At 52.7% G+C, this 16,670-nt stretch overlaps 2 protein-coding genes across 2 annotated transcripts in view; one reads left to right on the top strand and one right to left on the bottom strand.

The window, feature by feature from the left end:
- The first annotated feature begins 129 nt into the window (after nt 1-129).
- Nucleotides 130-7,704, top strand: POLR3F (RNA polymerase III subunit F). Its single transcript, XM_044442907.1, has 8 exons — nt 130-244; nt 1,176-1,243; nt 1,465-1,532; nt 1,885-1,997; nt 2,651-2,794; nt 4,053-4,160; nt 5,529-5,720; nt 6,577-7,704. The coding sequence occupies exons 1-8, from the start codon at nt 188-190 to the stop codon at nt 6,652-6,654; spliced, it is 828 nt and encodes a 275-aa protein (XP_044298842.1). The 5' UTR covers nt 130-187; the 3' UTR covers nt 6,655-7,704.
- A 2,325-nt stretch (nt 7,705-10,029) lies between these two features.
- Nucleotides 10,030-16,670, bottom strand: part of DELE1 (DAP3 binding cell death enhancer 1) — a 7,219-nt gene continuing 578 nt past the window's right edge. Inside the window, exons 2-11 of the mRNA XM_044442843.1 lie at nt 16,265-16,520; nt 16,025-16,180; nt 15,751-15,886; nt 15,451-15,594; nt 14,328-14,389; nt 13,185-13,278; nt 12,676-12,818; nt 12,245-12,421; nt 10,964-11,123; nt 10,030-10,468 (exon numbers count right to left, since the gene is read on the bottom strand). Coding sequence (XP_044298778.1) covers nt 10,260-10,468; nt 10,964-11,123; nt 12,245-12,421; nt 12,676-12,818; nt 13,185-13,278; nt 14,328-14,389; nt 15,451-15,594; nt 15,751-15,886; nt 16,025-16,180; nt 16,265-16,520 — 1,537 coding nt within the window. The 3' untranslated portion in view covers nt 10,030-10,259. The remainder of the gene's footprint in view (nt 10,469-10,963; nt 11,124-12,244; nt 12,422-12,675; nt 12,819-13,184; nt 13,279-14,327; nt 14,390-15,450; nt 15,595-15,750; nt 15,887-16,024; nt 16,181-16,264; nt 16,521-16,670) is intronic.

Genomic DNA, 16,670 nt, shown 5'->3' on the forward strand with positions numbered 1-16,670 from the left:
CGCGGGGAGAGCGGCGCCCGGGCCGCGCGCGCGTCCGAGGGGCGCCCTGGCGCGGGGCGCTGCGGGGCGGGAGGCGCCCGCGGGCCCCGTCGCGCTCACGCGGGGCGCGCCTCTGTGCTTCCGCAGGATCCTCGAGCTGTGCCACCAGTTCCCGCACGGCATCACCGACCAGGTGATCCAGAACGACATGCCCCACATGGAGGCGCAGCAGCGCGCCGTGGCCATCAACCGGCTGCTGTCCATGGTAAGCGCGCCCGCCTTGCCCGGGAGCCGCCGCCGCGCGAAGGCAAGCGGAGCGTGGCTCCCAGGGCTCGCTCCGTAGCGGGCGGCGTCTGCGTTCATAGCTTTAAATGGAATATAAATACATAATAGACGTATACTTCCCACCAGGAGAGCAGCCCTTCTCGCTTAGCTTGCGCCTGCCTTGTCGGGTCCATTCCACTCTGTCTGAGACCTTGTATTCGGCAGAAGCAAGCTCTGGTAGCAGCTGGAACCGTGTAATGTATGACATGGCAACAAGTCCAAATCTGCCACCAAATTACACTGGAGAACTAGAACTCTGGGGCTTTTGGATGAACCTACCCGTTTGCTGCACCTGTCTTCAGACATATTCATACATTGCAATTTCTGATTACATATACCTTAAAAGGGTGAACTATGCAGCAGCTTTGAGAGGAGAAATAAAAGGCGTAAATCTAATAGGATTCAAAGGGGATCTTGAACTCTTCAGAGAAAATTGTCTGGCTCCAACATTGCTCTCTTTCTGGAGCCAGGCAAAAACATTTCTCTTTTCCAGGAATTTTAGCAATACATTTTAACAACTAATTTTAATGTCTGCAATAATCTATCATCTTATGGTTGCCCCCCGCCCCCGTTGATTTAATGATTTTACTGTATTGATCTATTTCTTGTTGTTTTTATGACTGTAAATTGTTTTATGGATTGATTGTTTTAATTCGTTTTATTGTTTTAATGATCATGTAATTTTAAATGTTGTAAGCCTCCCAGAGACTCCACTTGGAGTAGATGGCAGCATACAAATGTCAAAAATATAAATAAATAAATAAGGAACCCTAATTAATTTTATAACTGAGGGTTGTTCCATGTTGCTTCTGAGTGAGAAACCCTTGTTATAGGAATGTGGCAAAACTCTGACATGATACATGCTCTTTTAGGGACAACTGGATCTTCTGAGGAGCAGCACCGGCCTCCTCTATAGAATTAAGGAATCACAAAATGCTGGGTATGCTATGCTGTACTTTTTCACCTTCTCATCTCCTACAATGACGTCTATCAGTTTCTCTGTAATCACCATCATACTGAAGATGGGCAAGTTACCCAAGTAGCTTCTAGTAATACCAGTCCCTCTCTGTCAAATAAGCCTGAAACTCACTCCACATTGATCAAATCTGTTTGGAGCAGCAGACACAAAATGCCATTCAGCTTTTATTTTGCCTCTTGCAGAAAGATGAAAGGATCTGACAACCAAGAGAAACTGGTCTATCAGATTATCGAGGATGCAGGAAACAAAGGTACTATGTGCTTGTACTAGTCCGCCCCCCCAAAAAAACAAGTCACTGTAGTCTTTGTGAAGTGCTTTATGTAGCTCTTGAATTTTTGAATGTATTGCCAGTTCCAAAGGTACCTTACATTTTATTTTACTTATGGAAATAACATTGGGGAAAAAACTTTCCCGGAATGTTTTTGTTTTTTTAATGAAAGGTAAAAAAATAGCCATCTCCCAAGTGTTGCACAACTTATTTCTCATGTCTTGCTTTGAAGACCACCCAGTTATCCTTTTCTTTAAGATTACGTCCCCCGTCAGGGCTGACAAATGACTGTAGCATCATTTTCCTGCACAAATTTTCCATCTTTTTAAAACAGGCATTTGGAGCAGAGATATTAGGTATAAAAGCAATCTGCCCTTAACGGAAATCAACAAGATCTTGAAGAACTTGGAAAGCAAGAAACTCATTAAAGCCGTGAAGTCTGTAGCAGTGAGTAACTCATAATTTGGAACAAGTTGAACAATGTAATATTTGTTATGGTAGTCAGGTAAAAGCAGCACCAGATAGCTCTGACTTCTTATTATAGGTGCTGAGTGTCTTTGAAAAGTAGCTGAGCAGGCAAGTTAAGATGTTTTACAGAGTAATGCAGATCACATGCAACAGCAGCAAGTTTTTATTTATTTAAAACATTTTTATCCCATCCATGTGTGAAACTATCTCCAGGCAACTTACAAAAACCCAGAACCATAACAGCACATTAGATAACTTTATTTTCAATATATAAAAACATACAGTAAGAACAATTCTCTATTGTACAGTAAGAATCAACCATTAAAATACTGGGTGAAGAGAAAGGTTTTGGCCTGGTATTGAAATGAATAAAATGCTTCTTTGGACAGCTATCAAACGAAAACATGCCTTTTAAAAAGCCGTCTGATAAATGTGAGCCTGGGTGGGAAATACGCACGGATTTCATGGCCGCCCTGTTCTTCTTGTCTTCTGGGCGCGTCGCACATGGTTCCAAAATGAACCCACGCCGTGTAGCACGTTCCCAGGGGGGCTGCACATGGAGACTCGTCCAGTGTTCCTTCCTCTTAACGAAGGCGAGCATCTGAACAAGAGCTGTAACATTCATTCGACAGGCTTCCAAGAAGAAAGTGTACATGTTATACAATCTGCAGCCTGATCGTTCTGTGACAGGCGGGGCGTGGTATAGTGACCAAGATTTCGAATCTGAATTTGTAGAGGTGCTAAACCAGCAATGTTTCAAGTTCCTGCAAACAAAGGTAAGCCAGCGGTCTGAATTCCTCTTTCGTGTGCTCTTTTTTTTTGCAAAGTGTCAAAGCTGTAATCCGAAGCATTTAAAGAAGGAATCCTTGCTGCACAAGCTCTTTGTCATTCCAAGAAGTTGCTTTGAACATGAAACAGTAGCAAATACCTTGCTGCCCCCATGTGCATACAAATCTTCTCTATGGGATGCCTCTTCTGTAGTCATAGGGTTAATACGCTTTGGGCTGTCCGTACAGCGACCTCCACCCTTACGAGAAAGGAAAGAGCCTCCAGAAACTGGAAAACTGAAAATAAACCTGAGACAAAAATCTCCCAGGGAGTGAGAAAATGCAAATTTCAGCTCCCAACAAAATAACAATTATGACACTAGGTATTAGGATTAACAACTGGAGGCTAATAAAGCAGTCTCCCATGTTGGATCAAGAATGCAAGAGCATATTCTGTTACAAGATGAAAACACTGTCATGATTTCCAAGTCACCCAATGCAAATTGCCAAGCCAAATCCATGCATTCCATCAGCCGCACTTCTGGGGCCATCTCATTCAAACCAAAGGCTTCATGAGGAGTCTTTTGAAGGTGAAACATGAGCCACAATTGTGGACACTGCAGATTTATGTGTGGTTGCCCCATCTTCCAAATTTGCAATAACTAATTCTGTAATAAGGCAAACCGTATTGGAATTCACATAAGCCTGCGGGGTTTTAATTTGGGCTTGGAGCTGTCCTGCCTTCCTGGCCTGCTCTACTGATCTTCCAGCAAAGTGAGGTTTCATCTTCACTTCCACCCACAGCCTCTTTGGAGGAGAGGCCAGGAGAGGAGAGGAGAAGGAGAGGCCAGGAGGGGAGGCGAGGCCAGGAGAGGAGAGGAGAGGCCAGGAGAGGAGAGGAGAGGCCAGGAGAGGAGAGGAGAGGCCAGGAGAGGAGAGGAGAGGCCAGGAGGGGAGAGGAGAGGCCAGGAGGGGAGGATGGCTGTGGATGCAGGTGTGCAGGGCCAACGCCAATGCAGGCGTATTTCCAAAGGTTCTCGTTCAGCCAATAAGCTGATGTGCAGTTCCAGACTGAGCGCTTCTCACAACACAAATGCAACCCGACAGCGAAAAGAGACGAAGAGCCCTTGTTTTCTGCTGAGGCGTTCAGGATGAATTATTTTCTGGAAGCTGGGGTGCCCGCAAAAGCATCCTCACCTGCGGCCAGCCCCCTTCGCGGGGGTGGCCCGCCTGCCAGCCCGCCTGCTTCCCCTCTCTCGTCCTGCAGGCGGAGGCCGCGCGGGACAGCAAGCAGAGCCCCATGATCCAGAGGAACAGCTCCTTCGCCTCCTCCCACGAGGTCTGGAAGTACATCAGTGAGCTGGGCATCAGCAAGGTGAGGCCGCGGCCGCGCTGCTTGCCTTGCGTTTTCCGCCCACTGGCCACCGGGGCGTTTTGCACGTGTTCTGTTCCTCATGATGATGCACTGGGTTTTCCAGGCTACAGTAAGCCTTGCGGGAGGTAACTCTGGGCGCGGTGGGGTCGGTTCCCCCCCTCGGATCAGACGTCGGCCACCATCCCCCGCTGGCACCCTGTGCTGCAAAAGGGGGTGGTGGGGGAACAGGCCAGCTGTGTCCACCCTGAGCCCCTGCCGCACAGGAGTCTCTCTTCCTGCCCCCTTCAAAAACATGTTTTAGATTTTGAAACTCCTGAAGACTGTTTGGGTGCCCAGGTTCTTCCTGTTCTTGAACCAGCCCGGGCAGGCGGGGGAAGGTGGGCTTCCTGCCTCTTCGGACCCTCTTCCCTCCACATAGGCTTTTCCCTTGTTCTTGTTCACTTGCTCCCGGCCTCTAGCCTTGCAGCTGCTGGCTACCCACCCGCTTTCTCCACTGTTCCTCTTCCCCACACCAGCTTTCTTGTTCTGTTCCTTTCCAACCCCCCAGCTTTGCTCTTGCTCCCCCATTTACCCCTCTTGTGGCTGCTTCTGCTCTCCTAGCCCCTCACGCCTTCTCCCTCCTCACCTGCCTCCCCTTCCCGGCTTCTCGCCCCACAGTTCTCCTCACACCCTCCTTTAGTTAACCACGGCCTCCCAGAAGCCACTCTGTGGACACTCGCAACCTCTGTGGGAGCCCCCAGCAGCTTCCCAGAACCAGAGTTTGCTGGGCATTCTGGTGGCGGGAAGGAGTGAGGCTCCCCCAGGATGCGGGTTGCCCCTTGGCCTCACCCCGCACGTAAGACCTGGGCAGCCAGAATCAGGCATGTGCCTCTTTTGCAGGGTGGGAGAAGCACAGGAGGGACGTTTGCTCGGAGGGTCTTCCACAGGATGCCTGCAAGCACCTGTGTTGGGAGGGGATGCGGGACTGGAGGCACCGGCGATGCGGCTGAATCGGCACTTTTTGCTGCAGGAGATTTAAGCGTGCGCTTCACTTTGACTGGACTGCGCATGCTAATTTTTGAACTGGTTCGTCTGTCTATCAGTCCCCCAACCCCTTTCTTGTATATTTTATTTTTCTCTATAGTTGGAATGTAGTTACACAGCTGTTTTGGCTTTTTATGGCAAAATGCTTGAGCGATTCGTAGGTGGGTTTTTATATGCCGCCCAAAGTTTCTGCTTGAGCAGCTTTTTGGAGCTCTCTGATTGTGAATTCTCAGCGGCTCCAACCACAAGTGCACTCATGCCGTATTCTTCACAATGTTAACAACATTCTGCTTTCTAGGGCAATTTTCTTCGATTGTATGTAACCGTTTACAAATCACTTTTTAGGTAGAATTGTCAATGGAGGACATTGAAACCATTTTAAACACATTAATATACGATGGGAAGGTGGAAATGACCATCATTGTTGCCAAAGAAGCGACAGCTGGCAGTGTGGATGGGCATTTGAAGCTGTACAGATCCGTCAATCCAATCATTCAGCCGACGGGTTTGGTTCGGACGCCGTGTGGGCTTTGTCCAGTAAGTTGCTCCTCAGGAGTAGAACACAGCAGAGTATTGCTGGAAGGGGCTGGAGGGCCACCGGGTCCAACCCTTACACAGCCCAGGGCTCCAGGTTAAACCCCCCCCCCCTCGGATGGCTGTCCAGCTGCCTCTTGAATGCCGCCAGGGCAGGAGAGTCCACCACCTCCATACTTAATTGGTTCCGCTGTCATGCTGTTTTAATACCCAGGAATTTTCCCCCATGCCCATCTGGAATCTGGCTTCCTGCAACTGGGAGCCCTGCACTCTGGGACTCCGGAGCAGAGACTCTGGCCCTCTTCTTTGTGACACCCTTGCCAGAACCAGAAGAGCGCTGTCCTGTTTCCCCTCCTCTAGGGGCTTCTCAGATTTGCCGTTGACACTCAGCTGGGTGGGATGGCTGATGCCTCGGAAGTGAAGCATGTGGCCACACTCCCCAGGCAGGTTAAAACCAGCACCCTGCAAGTAGCCTGTAGTGTCCCCTGGACCCAGGAATAGACTCTGTGGAGTGCTGGCTTTTTTCCAGGTAGGGGCTCTGGCACCAGGTCTCTGTGTAGGAGATCCCGTGCAACAAGGACTTCCTGCGCTAGTCCTGCCGGAAGGAGCTCGCGCAGAAACCCACGGCAAGCGCCACACCAGCGCTTTCACCATCACGCAGTGTTCCCGGGCCAAGCGCTTCCTGAGCCGCACCCTCCAAAGTGAAGGATTGCCGCTATTTTTGATGGATTATATGCAGCCCCTGTTGCTGGGCGGGGGGTGTCAGCCTCGGGAATCCGACTTCCAATGAGTAGCGCATCCACTAGCTTATTACAACCACTGGGCTGTGCTAACTCTTTACACCCGATTCTTTTCCCAGGTTTTTGATGACTGCCACGAAGGTGGTGAAATCTCTCCTTCCAATTGCATTTATATGACAGAATGGCTAGAATTTTAGCAGGCAGATGAAGGCCACCCACTGGGAAAGTGTCATGCATCCTGCATGGATGAACCTGTTGACGTTTAGCTGTGGACACTCGTTTCTTGGAGAGCCCCGCCAGGCCAGTGACTGTGTATTTTTTGCTTTAAATGAATTCCCTTTCAAGCAGCACCTGCGGTAGGGATGCTGCAGGATTAAAGCTCTAAAAATACTCCCTATATATGAGATATACAGGTACAATCTAGCAAGGTTCAATATGTTTGAGATGCAAATTATATTTTGGCCATTTAGAGATTTGCTCTGTTAAAAAGAATGAATGGTTGCACTGAAAGTGTGCCTTCGGTGACAGGGACGCGTGTTCTACACTGGAGTCAGGATCAGTTTAATAGGAGAGATGCATGTGAATTCTAAATCTTTAATTCTGACCAGAAGGAATCACTTGAACGTGCTGAAGCGGCATGTTTAATCAAAATGTCGGAATTTGCCATCAGGAGATGATGTGATGCAGCCCCCTCACATGGAGAGCTTGAGAAAAATTAGAAAAATGGATGTAGAATAAGGCAATCCATTCTTACCAGATTATTACCGTGCCACTGTCTGATGAGGGAACCATTTATCATGATGTTTTCTTATTCTGGATTTTAAAATGCTGCCTTACAGGACAAATACGATTTCTGATTCAGGTTGTTATTGTATTATTTATATAATTATGTACAGTCTTCCTTAGTATATTTAAGTCCGTATTTCCTTGAATGCTTCCCGTCAAGTTTCTGCCTTTTTGCCTATGCTTTTTGGTAAATGTTTTTTATAGCTGTCATTACAGCCTCATATTATTGTATTTCCCTTCAGCTTCCTCTATACATTTTTGCTTGCAAAATTGTTTTAAAGAATTAATATTCAGTGAATATACCCCTTAAAAGAAGCATGTTATAACTTGCTTTAACATGGTATATATCTCCATAACCAACTGACGTAGTTTTTACTCCAGTCAAGACAGCCCATGTTGTGCCCCCGAAATTGTGGTATTTGTAATTAAGTACAATACTCCATAAATGATCCTTAGTTCTACCATCCAGAAAGATTATTTTCCAGGATTCCTTGGGAAGCAAGATTTTGAAAGACCCCAACTCTGTATTAGAGACACACCCTTCTCCTCCATCTTGAGCATCGCTTCGGGTGTTGAGGATCTGGTTGGTTTCTTTTGGGATCTTGCCAGTTGTCGGTTGTTTGAGTTGCGGTTGTATTACGCATGCACTGGACTTGAACAAACTGGAGCAGCCGCTGAGGCTTGGCCAGTGCTTACCGGGCTTTGCTTGCGGATTCATGTTCTCAGCGTCTCCCCCATCCCCACAGAGCCCCTTCCTCACGACCGTTTCCAGCAACTGCCCTTTCCATAGCAGACCGACAGATTATGGAAACTGGACCCCAGTGTCTCTTCGCCAAGCGAGACGTTGTGGGGAAAGTGGCAGAGGGCAAGTTTACTGATCTTGTGAGATCTGGAAGAGGAGGATTTTGACGGAATTGTGCTCTGCTGGGCGATGCAAGGTATGGAGGCATATGGCGTATCGCATCCTGTTCCCGCCTTCAACACACCTTGCCTGATCTCAAAGCCTGCAGTGTTGCAAATCGATCAAGGAAGAGCCAGTTCTGCCGGCTCCTGTGCACGACCATAAAACCATTTTCCTCCCGCCTTAAGTGAGGCTAGGGCTCCCCCTGCTGCCCAGTCCATAATGAGCGGAACTTTTATCAGGGCTCCCTCCTGAGCAGAGGGGGCTGCTGGCTAGTGCTGACCCTCCACTAAGCCACGGCTAAGGAGAACTTTAACCTCTTGGTCCTCTTGATACAAGGAGGTCTCTGACTATATTTGCGCTCGCATTAATCACTTCGTAGTCGTCGCTTTCCCATTATTGCCTCCCATGTCAACATTTTAAGCTCCATGTGGTAGGGATGCGTTTCGTTGCTCTCTCTTTAAAGCACCCTCCCCCCCAATCTGGCGCTTTATCAACAACTGCCGCGGAAATGATTGACTAGAAGGGTGAAGAAAGGGTTAACAAGAGAGTTTAAGTCTCAGCAGAGAACATGCTAATGAATGTAAATGCCCCTGAGCTCCAGGGTGAAGTGGCAGCCAGGAAGTGGAAATCGCCTGTGTGCTCCAGACAGCCCTGTAAATGTGCTTTGTGTTCCATAGCCAGAAAGTAAGTCACCCTAATTAAGCCAAGGGAGGAAGTCACATCTGCAGTGAAACGGTTACCCCGTCAGGGCACAGGAGCCGTGCCAAAAGTGCGCAGAGTTATGTTGCAGCGCTGTGGTGTGCTGACCTCTTGCCGCCATCTCGTGCCACTGTGGAAGCCCCAGTGTGGGCAGCTGCTGGAGGGACAGTACTGTCCCCAGAATATTTGTGAAAGGGAGGCAATGGTGAACAGCGTGTGTTCGAAGGTGGGTGGGTGGCAGGGCTGCCCTTTGCTAACCTGTCTGTAAGTGCGAACGCCATTCCGTGCTGCCTCTGCGTCGGGAGGCAAACGAACGCCTTTCCCCCCTTCGAGCACAAGCCCATCTGAGTCTCCCCATTGTCAGCTGGTTTCCGGCCTCCCCTCTCCCGTGAGTGGCGTTTCCCTAGGAAATGGCCCTGGCAGGAAGTTGGGTAAAGCAGGATTTCTTCCGGCCGGACAGGTCTTGTAAACAATGAGAAGCCCTCAGACAATGGTTGGTCTTATCTTGAGATTTTGTTCTTCCTGATAAAGGGAAGGTGGAGATGAAGCTTGTCTCAAGGGGACACTCCAGTGTCATCTTGGATTTCATGCTGAAAATGCTGCCTCTTTATCGTTAAAAATAAAAGGAAGCCAAGGGGTTTGATGAAGATTTCAGCTCTCAGGAAGTAATTTTTTGCTCTTTCAAGAACACAGCCACCTCCTTCATTCCATTTCCCATTTCTGTTCTAGCACAATGAAATCCCTTCCTCTTGGGGAAGAAATGCTAAGGCCACACTAGGTATATGAAGCCTGCAATTAGAATCCTTTGTGACCATGACTGGGAAACGGCTGCCCCCATTTTAAATGATCCTTTACAAATCCAGTAGCCCTGGCCTGCCACTGACTGAAGATTAGGATGGGCGTACAGTGAATCAGACGCTAAATCCTGCTTATTAAGGAGGTTCGATAAGCCACAGGCATTCCTATGAATGGATGCAGCCTGTCCTTTCTTGGTCAAATGCTGCCTGGACAGATCCCCTCTGATCCCCCAGCCCTCATGATCCTGGGGGAATAAGGACCAGACCTGATTTTGTTGACTGTGGATGAGGACTTTTGGGAACTGAGCCGAGTGAACGCTTCTGCTTTCTGCCAGGTTGCAAGTGGCAAGTGAGTGCCGAAAAACTAATGAAATGCAGACAGGCCACCCGTTTTGTCTCTTATTTGGCTCCATCACTCACCCACACCGCTCTCTAGCTGCGATTTATTTACAGAAATGCCACCTGCAGAAGAGGTAGAAATACATGCCGGCCTGCAACCGCTGCCTCTCTCGGCTTCTTCAGCGGTGGCTGTGGCAGCCAGGATTGTGGGCATATCTCCTAGGGCTCCTCTTTAGTCAGCGTAAGTAATTGCTGTTCTGGGGAACCAGGCGGAGGGCTACAGCTGGAGGGCGAGGCCGTCTGAGAAAGCAGGAAGGATCATGCAGCTCCTGGAGCCGCTGGCCGCCTCCCTGAGGCTTCCGGCACTCCACGAATGCAGCAGGCCAAGGGAGACGCGGGAAGGCAGGGGCCGATCCAGCTGCTGGAGGCACGGACTGGACGAGGACGTTCGCCCCACCAGGGGCAGCTGGTGGCAGTGGCGCGCGGCTGGGAACGAGAGAGAGGAGGCTCACAGCTGCCGTCCCGGCGACGCGCAGGGACGGCAGTGGGGGAAAGCCGCCGCCGTTGCTCCCTGCCCCAGCGTGCCTACAAGCTGAGCCTTCCACTGATGGAGGGAGTTTGAGGATTTCTGGGCCACGTTTTGGGGCAGGTGCCTTGCGAAGGGGGCGCGCTTCACCACACGGCGCAAGCCCCGCGTGACGCCGGCGGCAGGAAGAGCACGATGCTGCGGCAATGGCGGCGAGCCTGCCGGGAGGCCAGAGCCAAACTCGAGGGCTTTCCAGCACCCCCTGCGGAGGCGCAAGGCCCTCGGCGGTGCCACCGCAGAGGAGCCCTCTGGCAGGCAGGCAGAAAAGCGCCCTTTGGCTGCTCTTGCAGGGCAGGAGGACGATCCTTCGCAGCCGGGATGGCTTACTCCGTAGGACGTCTCCTTCCAGGCCCCCACCCCCTCTCTTCTCCGGTACAGATGCCCCAGCCCAGTACCTGCGCTCTCCTCCAGGACTGTCGCTTCGGTGCTGGCCCGGGCAGGCTGGCCGTTTGCAGCAGCCGCTTGCTGGTCCTGCTTTCTAGCGGCACATGAGCTCTGGGGAGCACCAAAGCCCTTTCCGTGGCCGACAGCCAAACGAAATCTGCTGGAACAGCCCTGCATCCAAATATATGGGTGAAGGGTAACATCAGGGCAATGATATCCCAGGCGTGCGACGCAGACCTCAGGACGGCACATTCTAAGCCACTGAGCAGCGCAAGGGCTTCTGCGCGCACACCTTGGCTGTGCACCTGTCCAGCTCAGGAGCACGGTAATGGCTGCTGAACCTGCAGGAACTGCCCCATGGGCTGCCGCCACACGCTGGCATGGAAAGGAGCCGCTTAGCAACGTTTCCGAGCTCCATCCACTCCTCCGCATCAGCCCTGCCCTGCCCAGAGACAGCTCTCCCCCTCTTCTGTGGCCACCTTTTCTGACCGCAAGCCTGCAGTAAGCAACTGATTTGTCTTCCTTGACTGCAGTCAAGTCACTATGGAAGCCTTTCTGCCTGAGCAGCAGGTAAAAATGCCAGAAATATCCAGATCTTGGCAGTGAATCAGCCAAAAACACTTCTTAAATAAAGCATGTTCCTACTCAGTGTTAGTGGGGCATTAACAGAAACAAGCCACATAAACTGATGTGGACCATGTGACCAGGGGCATGAAAACGCCTCGCCCCACTTCTGCTTGCCACAGGTAAGTATTCCTGTCCAATCTGCTTTTCGGGGCATATGGCCTTCTGGGAGAAGCAACAGAGAACCCCGAACGCAGAAGCCCGAGGACGGCCACCTGGCTTCACAGAGGCGAGAGCGGTCACTCCTCCCTCGGAGCCAGCGCTGACGCTGGGAGTCCTGCCTCCCTTCCTCCCCAGTTCTGAGTCAGTGGGTTCTCTGCCGACATGCAGCGCCCAAAGAGGAACTGCAGGACGCAGGGAGCCCGTGCACTACCCAGTCGTCCGAAAAGCCCCCCCAGCAGGGCTCTTTGTCCTCACGGCCATGGGGCTGCACCAGCTTTGGTGGACGGGGGTGGGTGCCAGGCGAGAGCAAGTCCTGGGAACTAGGGGCCTCCAGCCGGCTGGCCCAACCACAGCACTAAGATGCCCCGGCTGGTTGACGGCCTCTCGCCAACCAGCTGCACTGCAGCCAAGACCAGGCTGCAAGGAACCCGTCTGGATCACTTAGAACTGGTGCCGTCCTGCGAGGCTGAGCCTGCCCGGCCCAAGCAGCAGCAGGGCAGCGTTACCTGGCCGACGCTCGCCTGGATCTGTTCTGCGCCGTGGGCCTGGTGCAGCGACCCTACCGCTTCCTGCGCGCCGCCACCCGGGCCTGTCCTGGGCTGCTGGTGCAGAAGCCACTTGGCATAGCGGCGCTGGGCCCTGGAATGCCCCTGCAGAGCCGCCCGCCGATAGTAGAGGACTGCCTAGGAGCGAAGAGCGTGACTGGGGGGAGTGAGCTGTGCGATGCAATGCCCCTCCCTCACTCCCACTCCATTCAGGTGCGAAGCGCCAGGCGGGCCGGCCCCGGTTCCATTCAAGGCAGAAATGCTAGGCCTGCCCCGAGAAAGGGAGGGACCCGCTCTGGCCGATCCGGGCCAGCAGGCCTGTGCCTGGTGCCCGCAGGAAGCCCCCGAGCCCGACGCCGCGCGGACCGCGTAACGGGAAAGGGCCAGAGGACCTTGGCGACGTCCTTCTTGGTGCCTCGTCCATGTTCGTAGCACAAGCCCACGTTGAACTGCGACTTGCTGTAGTTCTGGTCTGCAGCCAGCTTGAAGCAGGAAAAGGCGGTGGGGTGCTGCCCCTCCTGCATATGCGCCAGCCCTGTGGGGAAGGCGGCAGCAAAGTGCTCAGCAAAACGGGCACACTCCTCCCTTTCTCGAAAGCTGCGGCTGCCCTCTCTGGCTAGCGCAGGGGAAATGCCCGCAGGAGGACCTGCAGCTGCAGGCCGCTCAGACTCCTGCAGGACACTCCAGCCATTCCTGCCCCGCACCTTCCCTTTCACGCAGGGCCTCTCAGCACCAGCTCTGTGTCCGGTGCTTGCAGGGCCGATGGGGGATGTCGCGGGAAAGGCCACCGCCCTTGGACGGCCTGGCAGTTCTGATACTGATTCAGCTGAATGTGACACTGAAGACACATTCAAGTCCCTGCTCGCTCGATGGAGAGAGGGCGAACCCGAGGAGCGATTACCCAGGATATTGGATGCCACGGACATGCTGGCTTGGAACACCTGCTGCACTTGCGAAGCAGCCCTGTTAACAGAGTCCTCATCTTCTCGGTTGGCCTGTGCAGCAGAGACAAAGATCAGCGCTGTGGGCAAGTCCTGATACCAAGTATTTGCAGGCAATCTCCCAGCTTTCATGTTACAGTGACGCTATTTTGGGAACCTTTCCTAAGCAATATTCCGTCTTGTCCCTGAACACAGAATTTGATCCTTTCCTCCCAGGAAATCGCACTCACTGCATTATTCCGTCTCGGGAAAGAACGAACCAAGCCCCTTTGCGATGAAGAGTGTTATGGGATCCATGCTAGTTCTAAGCACACTCGCCAGCGCTCGAGGCTAGACACAGGCTGCTAAACGACGCTGCTTTGTGAGCAGGTAGGGCCAAGCCCTTTCTCTGGCGATAGTGGCAGCAAACCATGGTGGTCAGGTTGGCCTACTGCACTCCCTATTGGGGAACGCCTGCTAAAAATATCAGGGCATGTCCACTGTGAGCAGAACCTTCTCAGGAACGGTAACTTTATGCGCCCTCCCGGCCAGGATGCACGCCTTCATGCGGTGAGCAGGTTCAGAAGCATCCGGGAAGTCAACAGGGATGCTGCCAGGAGGCCGGGCTCCCTCAGGGTCCCCCGAGGCACCATGGTCAGAGCAGGGCCCCAGACCAAGCCGCGTCCACCCTCCTCAGGAGTGGCGGTCGCGCCAGCAGAAGAGAAGGAGACTCTTCACTGGTGCTGGGAGCAGAGACACGCCTGAAGGGCCTGAACTCAGTGGTTGAAGCCCACGGTCACCCAATCTCTGCCTGACTCACCTCACCGACCGCTAATGGGAAAGGAAGGAAGCTAGTCCATGCCATCTTGCATTCCTTGGAGGAAAGGTGGAATACGCATGCAACAAAGAAAGGAACAGCCTTTCTGCCGCAGGGGCTGGAGCGAGTTGTTCCTTTCCCCGAGGAACTGGAAGCTGCACTAGCTTTTCATGACAGCCCGGCCAGCAAACTGGGTGTCCCTTTCCAAGCGCAGGGACTTCTGCTGGGCTTGTGGGCACCCAGCCTGGAACCTTTCAGCATGTCCCCACCAGAGCCTGGCTTCCGCCAGAAGGGCAAGGGACTGTACCTGCGAGCGCAGCGGGCACGGGTCTGGTTCAGGGTCCGGGCTAGGTGGGAAGACAAAGTCCCCTGCAACGAAAAGTGGCCGGGTCGGAGCACGGCTCCCGCTTCCTTTGCCGGAGTTTCTTCACCAAATGCACGGACGGCAACTTTACTCTTTTGTGTCCACGTTCAGCTTCAGTCACTCCATCCATTACCGAGATTTCAGTCAAGCTGCTAGGCCTGAGTTACGTAAGCAGCTGTTGCGGATTATAAAAATGGAACAGGCGGCAAGAAATTGCGCCCACCGGGACAAGCTGGAAGCAGGAGCGCCTCTGGGCCTGGCTGCCACACACGCCGTGCCGGCTTCCACGGGGGGTGTGCCAGATCAGAGTGGAGTCTGTGCTGCATCACAGCAAGCCGCTCGTGATCAGTGCCCTGTGTTAGGTTAGCACGCTCAGACTTCTGTGGCGATGGAAATATTCCAATTAAACCTGCAATCTCTCTTAATGCTTTACGTCAATCCAACAGCAGGGTTGGAAAGACCTCCACAAAAATATTCGGGTAGGTGGGCATTAGAAAAACAGGCCAATGTTTTGACTCAGTGTAAGCCATCTTTACAGTGCATTCGTGGAAGCCTTTTAACAAAAATATTGCACAGCTACAGCCACTCCCGTGCCCTGGCAATATCGATTATTTAACAGGTCAAATGCCTGTTGCTAAGACTACCAGAGCTCCAAATGCCTTTTAATACCTAGTTGTATTACTGATAGCCAGAAGATAGGGCAAGCTCCCATTTTCCTGCTTAAATGTATCTCTTTTGGTTAATAACCATTTGTTGATCATTTCCTTGTCGTTCTTCTGTCCTATAGCTCCCTTCCTCCTTGTTGCCTTTGATAAAGACATTTATAATAGCCCCACTCTTTCAACCCCAAATCCTTTTGGTTTTTAAAAATAGGGGTGATACAGTAGTTCAAACTTGCCTTCCCAATCCCTTGCTGTGGCCACTTGATGGCTAGTGGCCAGAAAGCCCCAAAATTAAATTAACTGGTTCAAACATCACCGGAAATGCTCCGATAGGCCAGATCCTGCCTCAGAATAGCCTGCTAAAGGGCTGAAAGTCTTTGTTTACCAGGCGTAAATAATTATACCTGTTTCTGAATGGAGCTCATATTCTTTCGGCTGAGATATTTTGTTAGAAGATGGGTTCTTTTCTGTGTGGTCCTGGCCCACCCCCAGGAAGAAGTGTTGTTCCTTTTCTTCGCTGGAGCAAGGCAGTGGATCAGCAGGAGGTTCTGAACATGAGAAAGCCGCTTAAAACATCTTAGAAGAAGCGCCAAGGTACTGCTTGGATTTCAACCTGTCAGATTAAGTTTCGCTGCTGGGGGCGTACATGGGCCGGGCATGACGTCATTTCCAGCACAGAAAATTCCAGCCCCTAGCAAGCCTACCTGAGCGCTGATGCTGGGGCAGAACGGCAAGGCGCTGCTTGAGCTGATGAATCCCGGCATCTCCTTCATGGGAGGGTGGAGAGCTCAGCCACCGGACGCGCTTGGCGAGCTCCAGAGCAAGGCAAGCCAATGCGCTCTGGCAAAAGAGGGGGGGGGGGGGCTTTAGAAAGCAGCCTCAGTGGCATCTTTTCTCATCTTTATCAAGCACCCTCCTGTGCTTCTGCCACAGAAATGGCTCCATGCTCCACCACGCGGTCGTTACCTGCCCGCTTACCCAGGTGAAGGCATCCAGGGGTGTGTAGCACTGCAGAACGTTCCCATACCGACAGGTCCTGCGCTGCTGGTTCCTGCCATGCCAGCTCCGGAAAGACAGACAACCCGAGAAAGGAAATGAAAATATGTTTTGGCAGGGGACCTGCCCTGCGGCCTCCTATGGGGCAGCACTGCCTCCGGCTGGGTCGCAGCATCAACACTGGTCCGGGCCGAGTGGATTTGCATCGTCTAGAAATGTTACCCCAGCCGCTTCTGCAAGAACTGGAAACACCTCTGCTCCGCGGGCGGGCAGGCGGGCAGCAAAGGCCTCTTCCGTCAACGTCGCTCGGAGCGAGCTCTGCTCTGCCCACCCGAGGATTTTGGCCTGTGGCTTCTGCTGCGCGGAGGGCAGGCCGCCTTCCGACGTTTCCTCTCCACCCTCTAGGAAGGCAGCGAGGCCTTCTTGCAGCGCTCCGGCCCCTGCCCGCGGCAACCGGCTCGTCCGGACAAGCAGCGCTCTCCGGGGCGGGGGAGCCGAGCCAGAGCAAAGGGCCACGCGGTCGGCCGCTCCCGCAAGCGGCGCCTGCGGCCCGTTCAGCAAGGCTCGCCCGCGCCTGCTTCCTTCGGGAGGCCGCGGGCGGCGGGCGGCGGGCGGGCCCGGGGCGTCC

Source organism: Varanus komodoensis, unplaced genomic scaffold, assembly GCF_004798865.1.
Source record: "Varanus komodoensis strain SLA01 unplaced genomic scaffold, ASM479886v1 scaffold40, whole genome shotgun sequence".
Taxonomy (NCBI): Eukaryota; Metazoa; Chordata; class Lepidosauria; order Squamata; family Varanidae; genus Varanus; species Varanus komodoensis.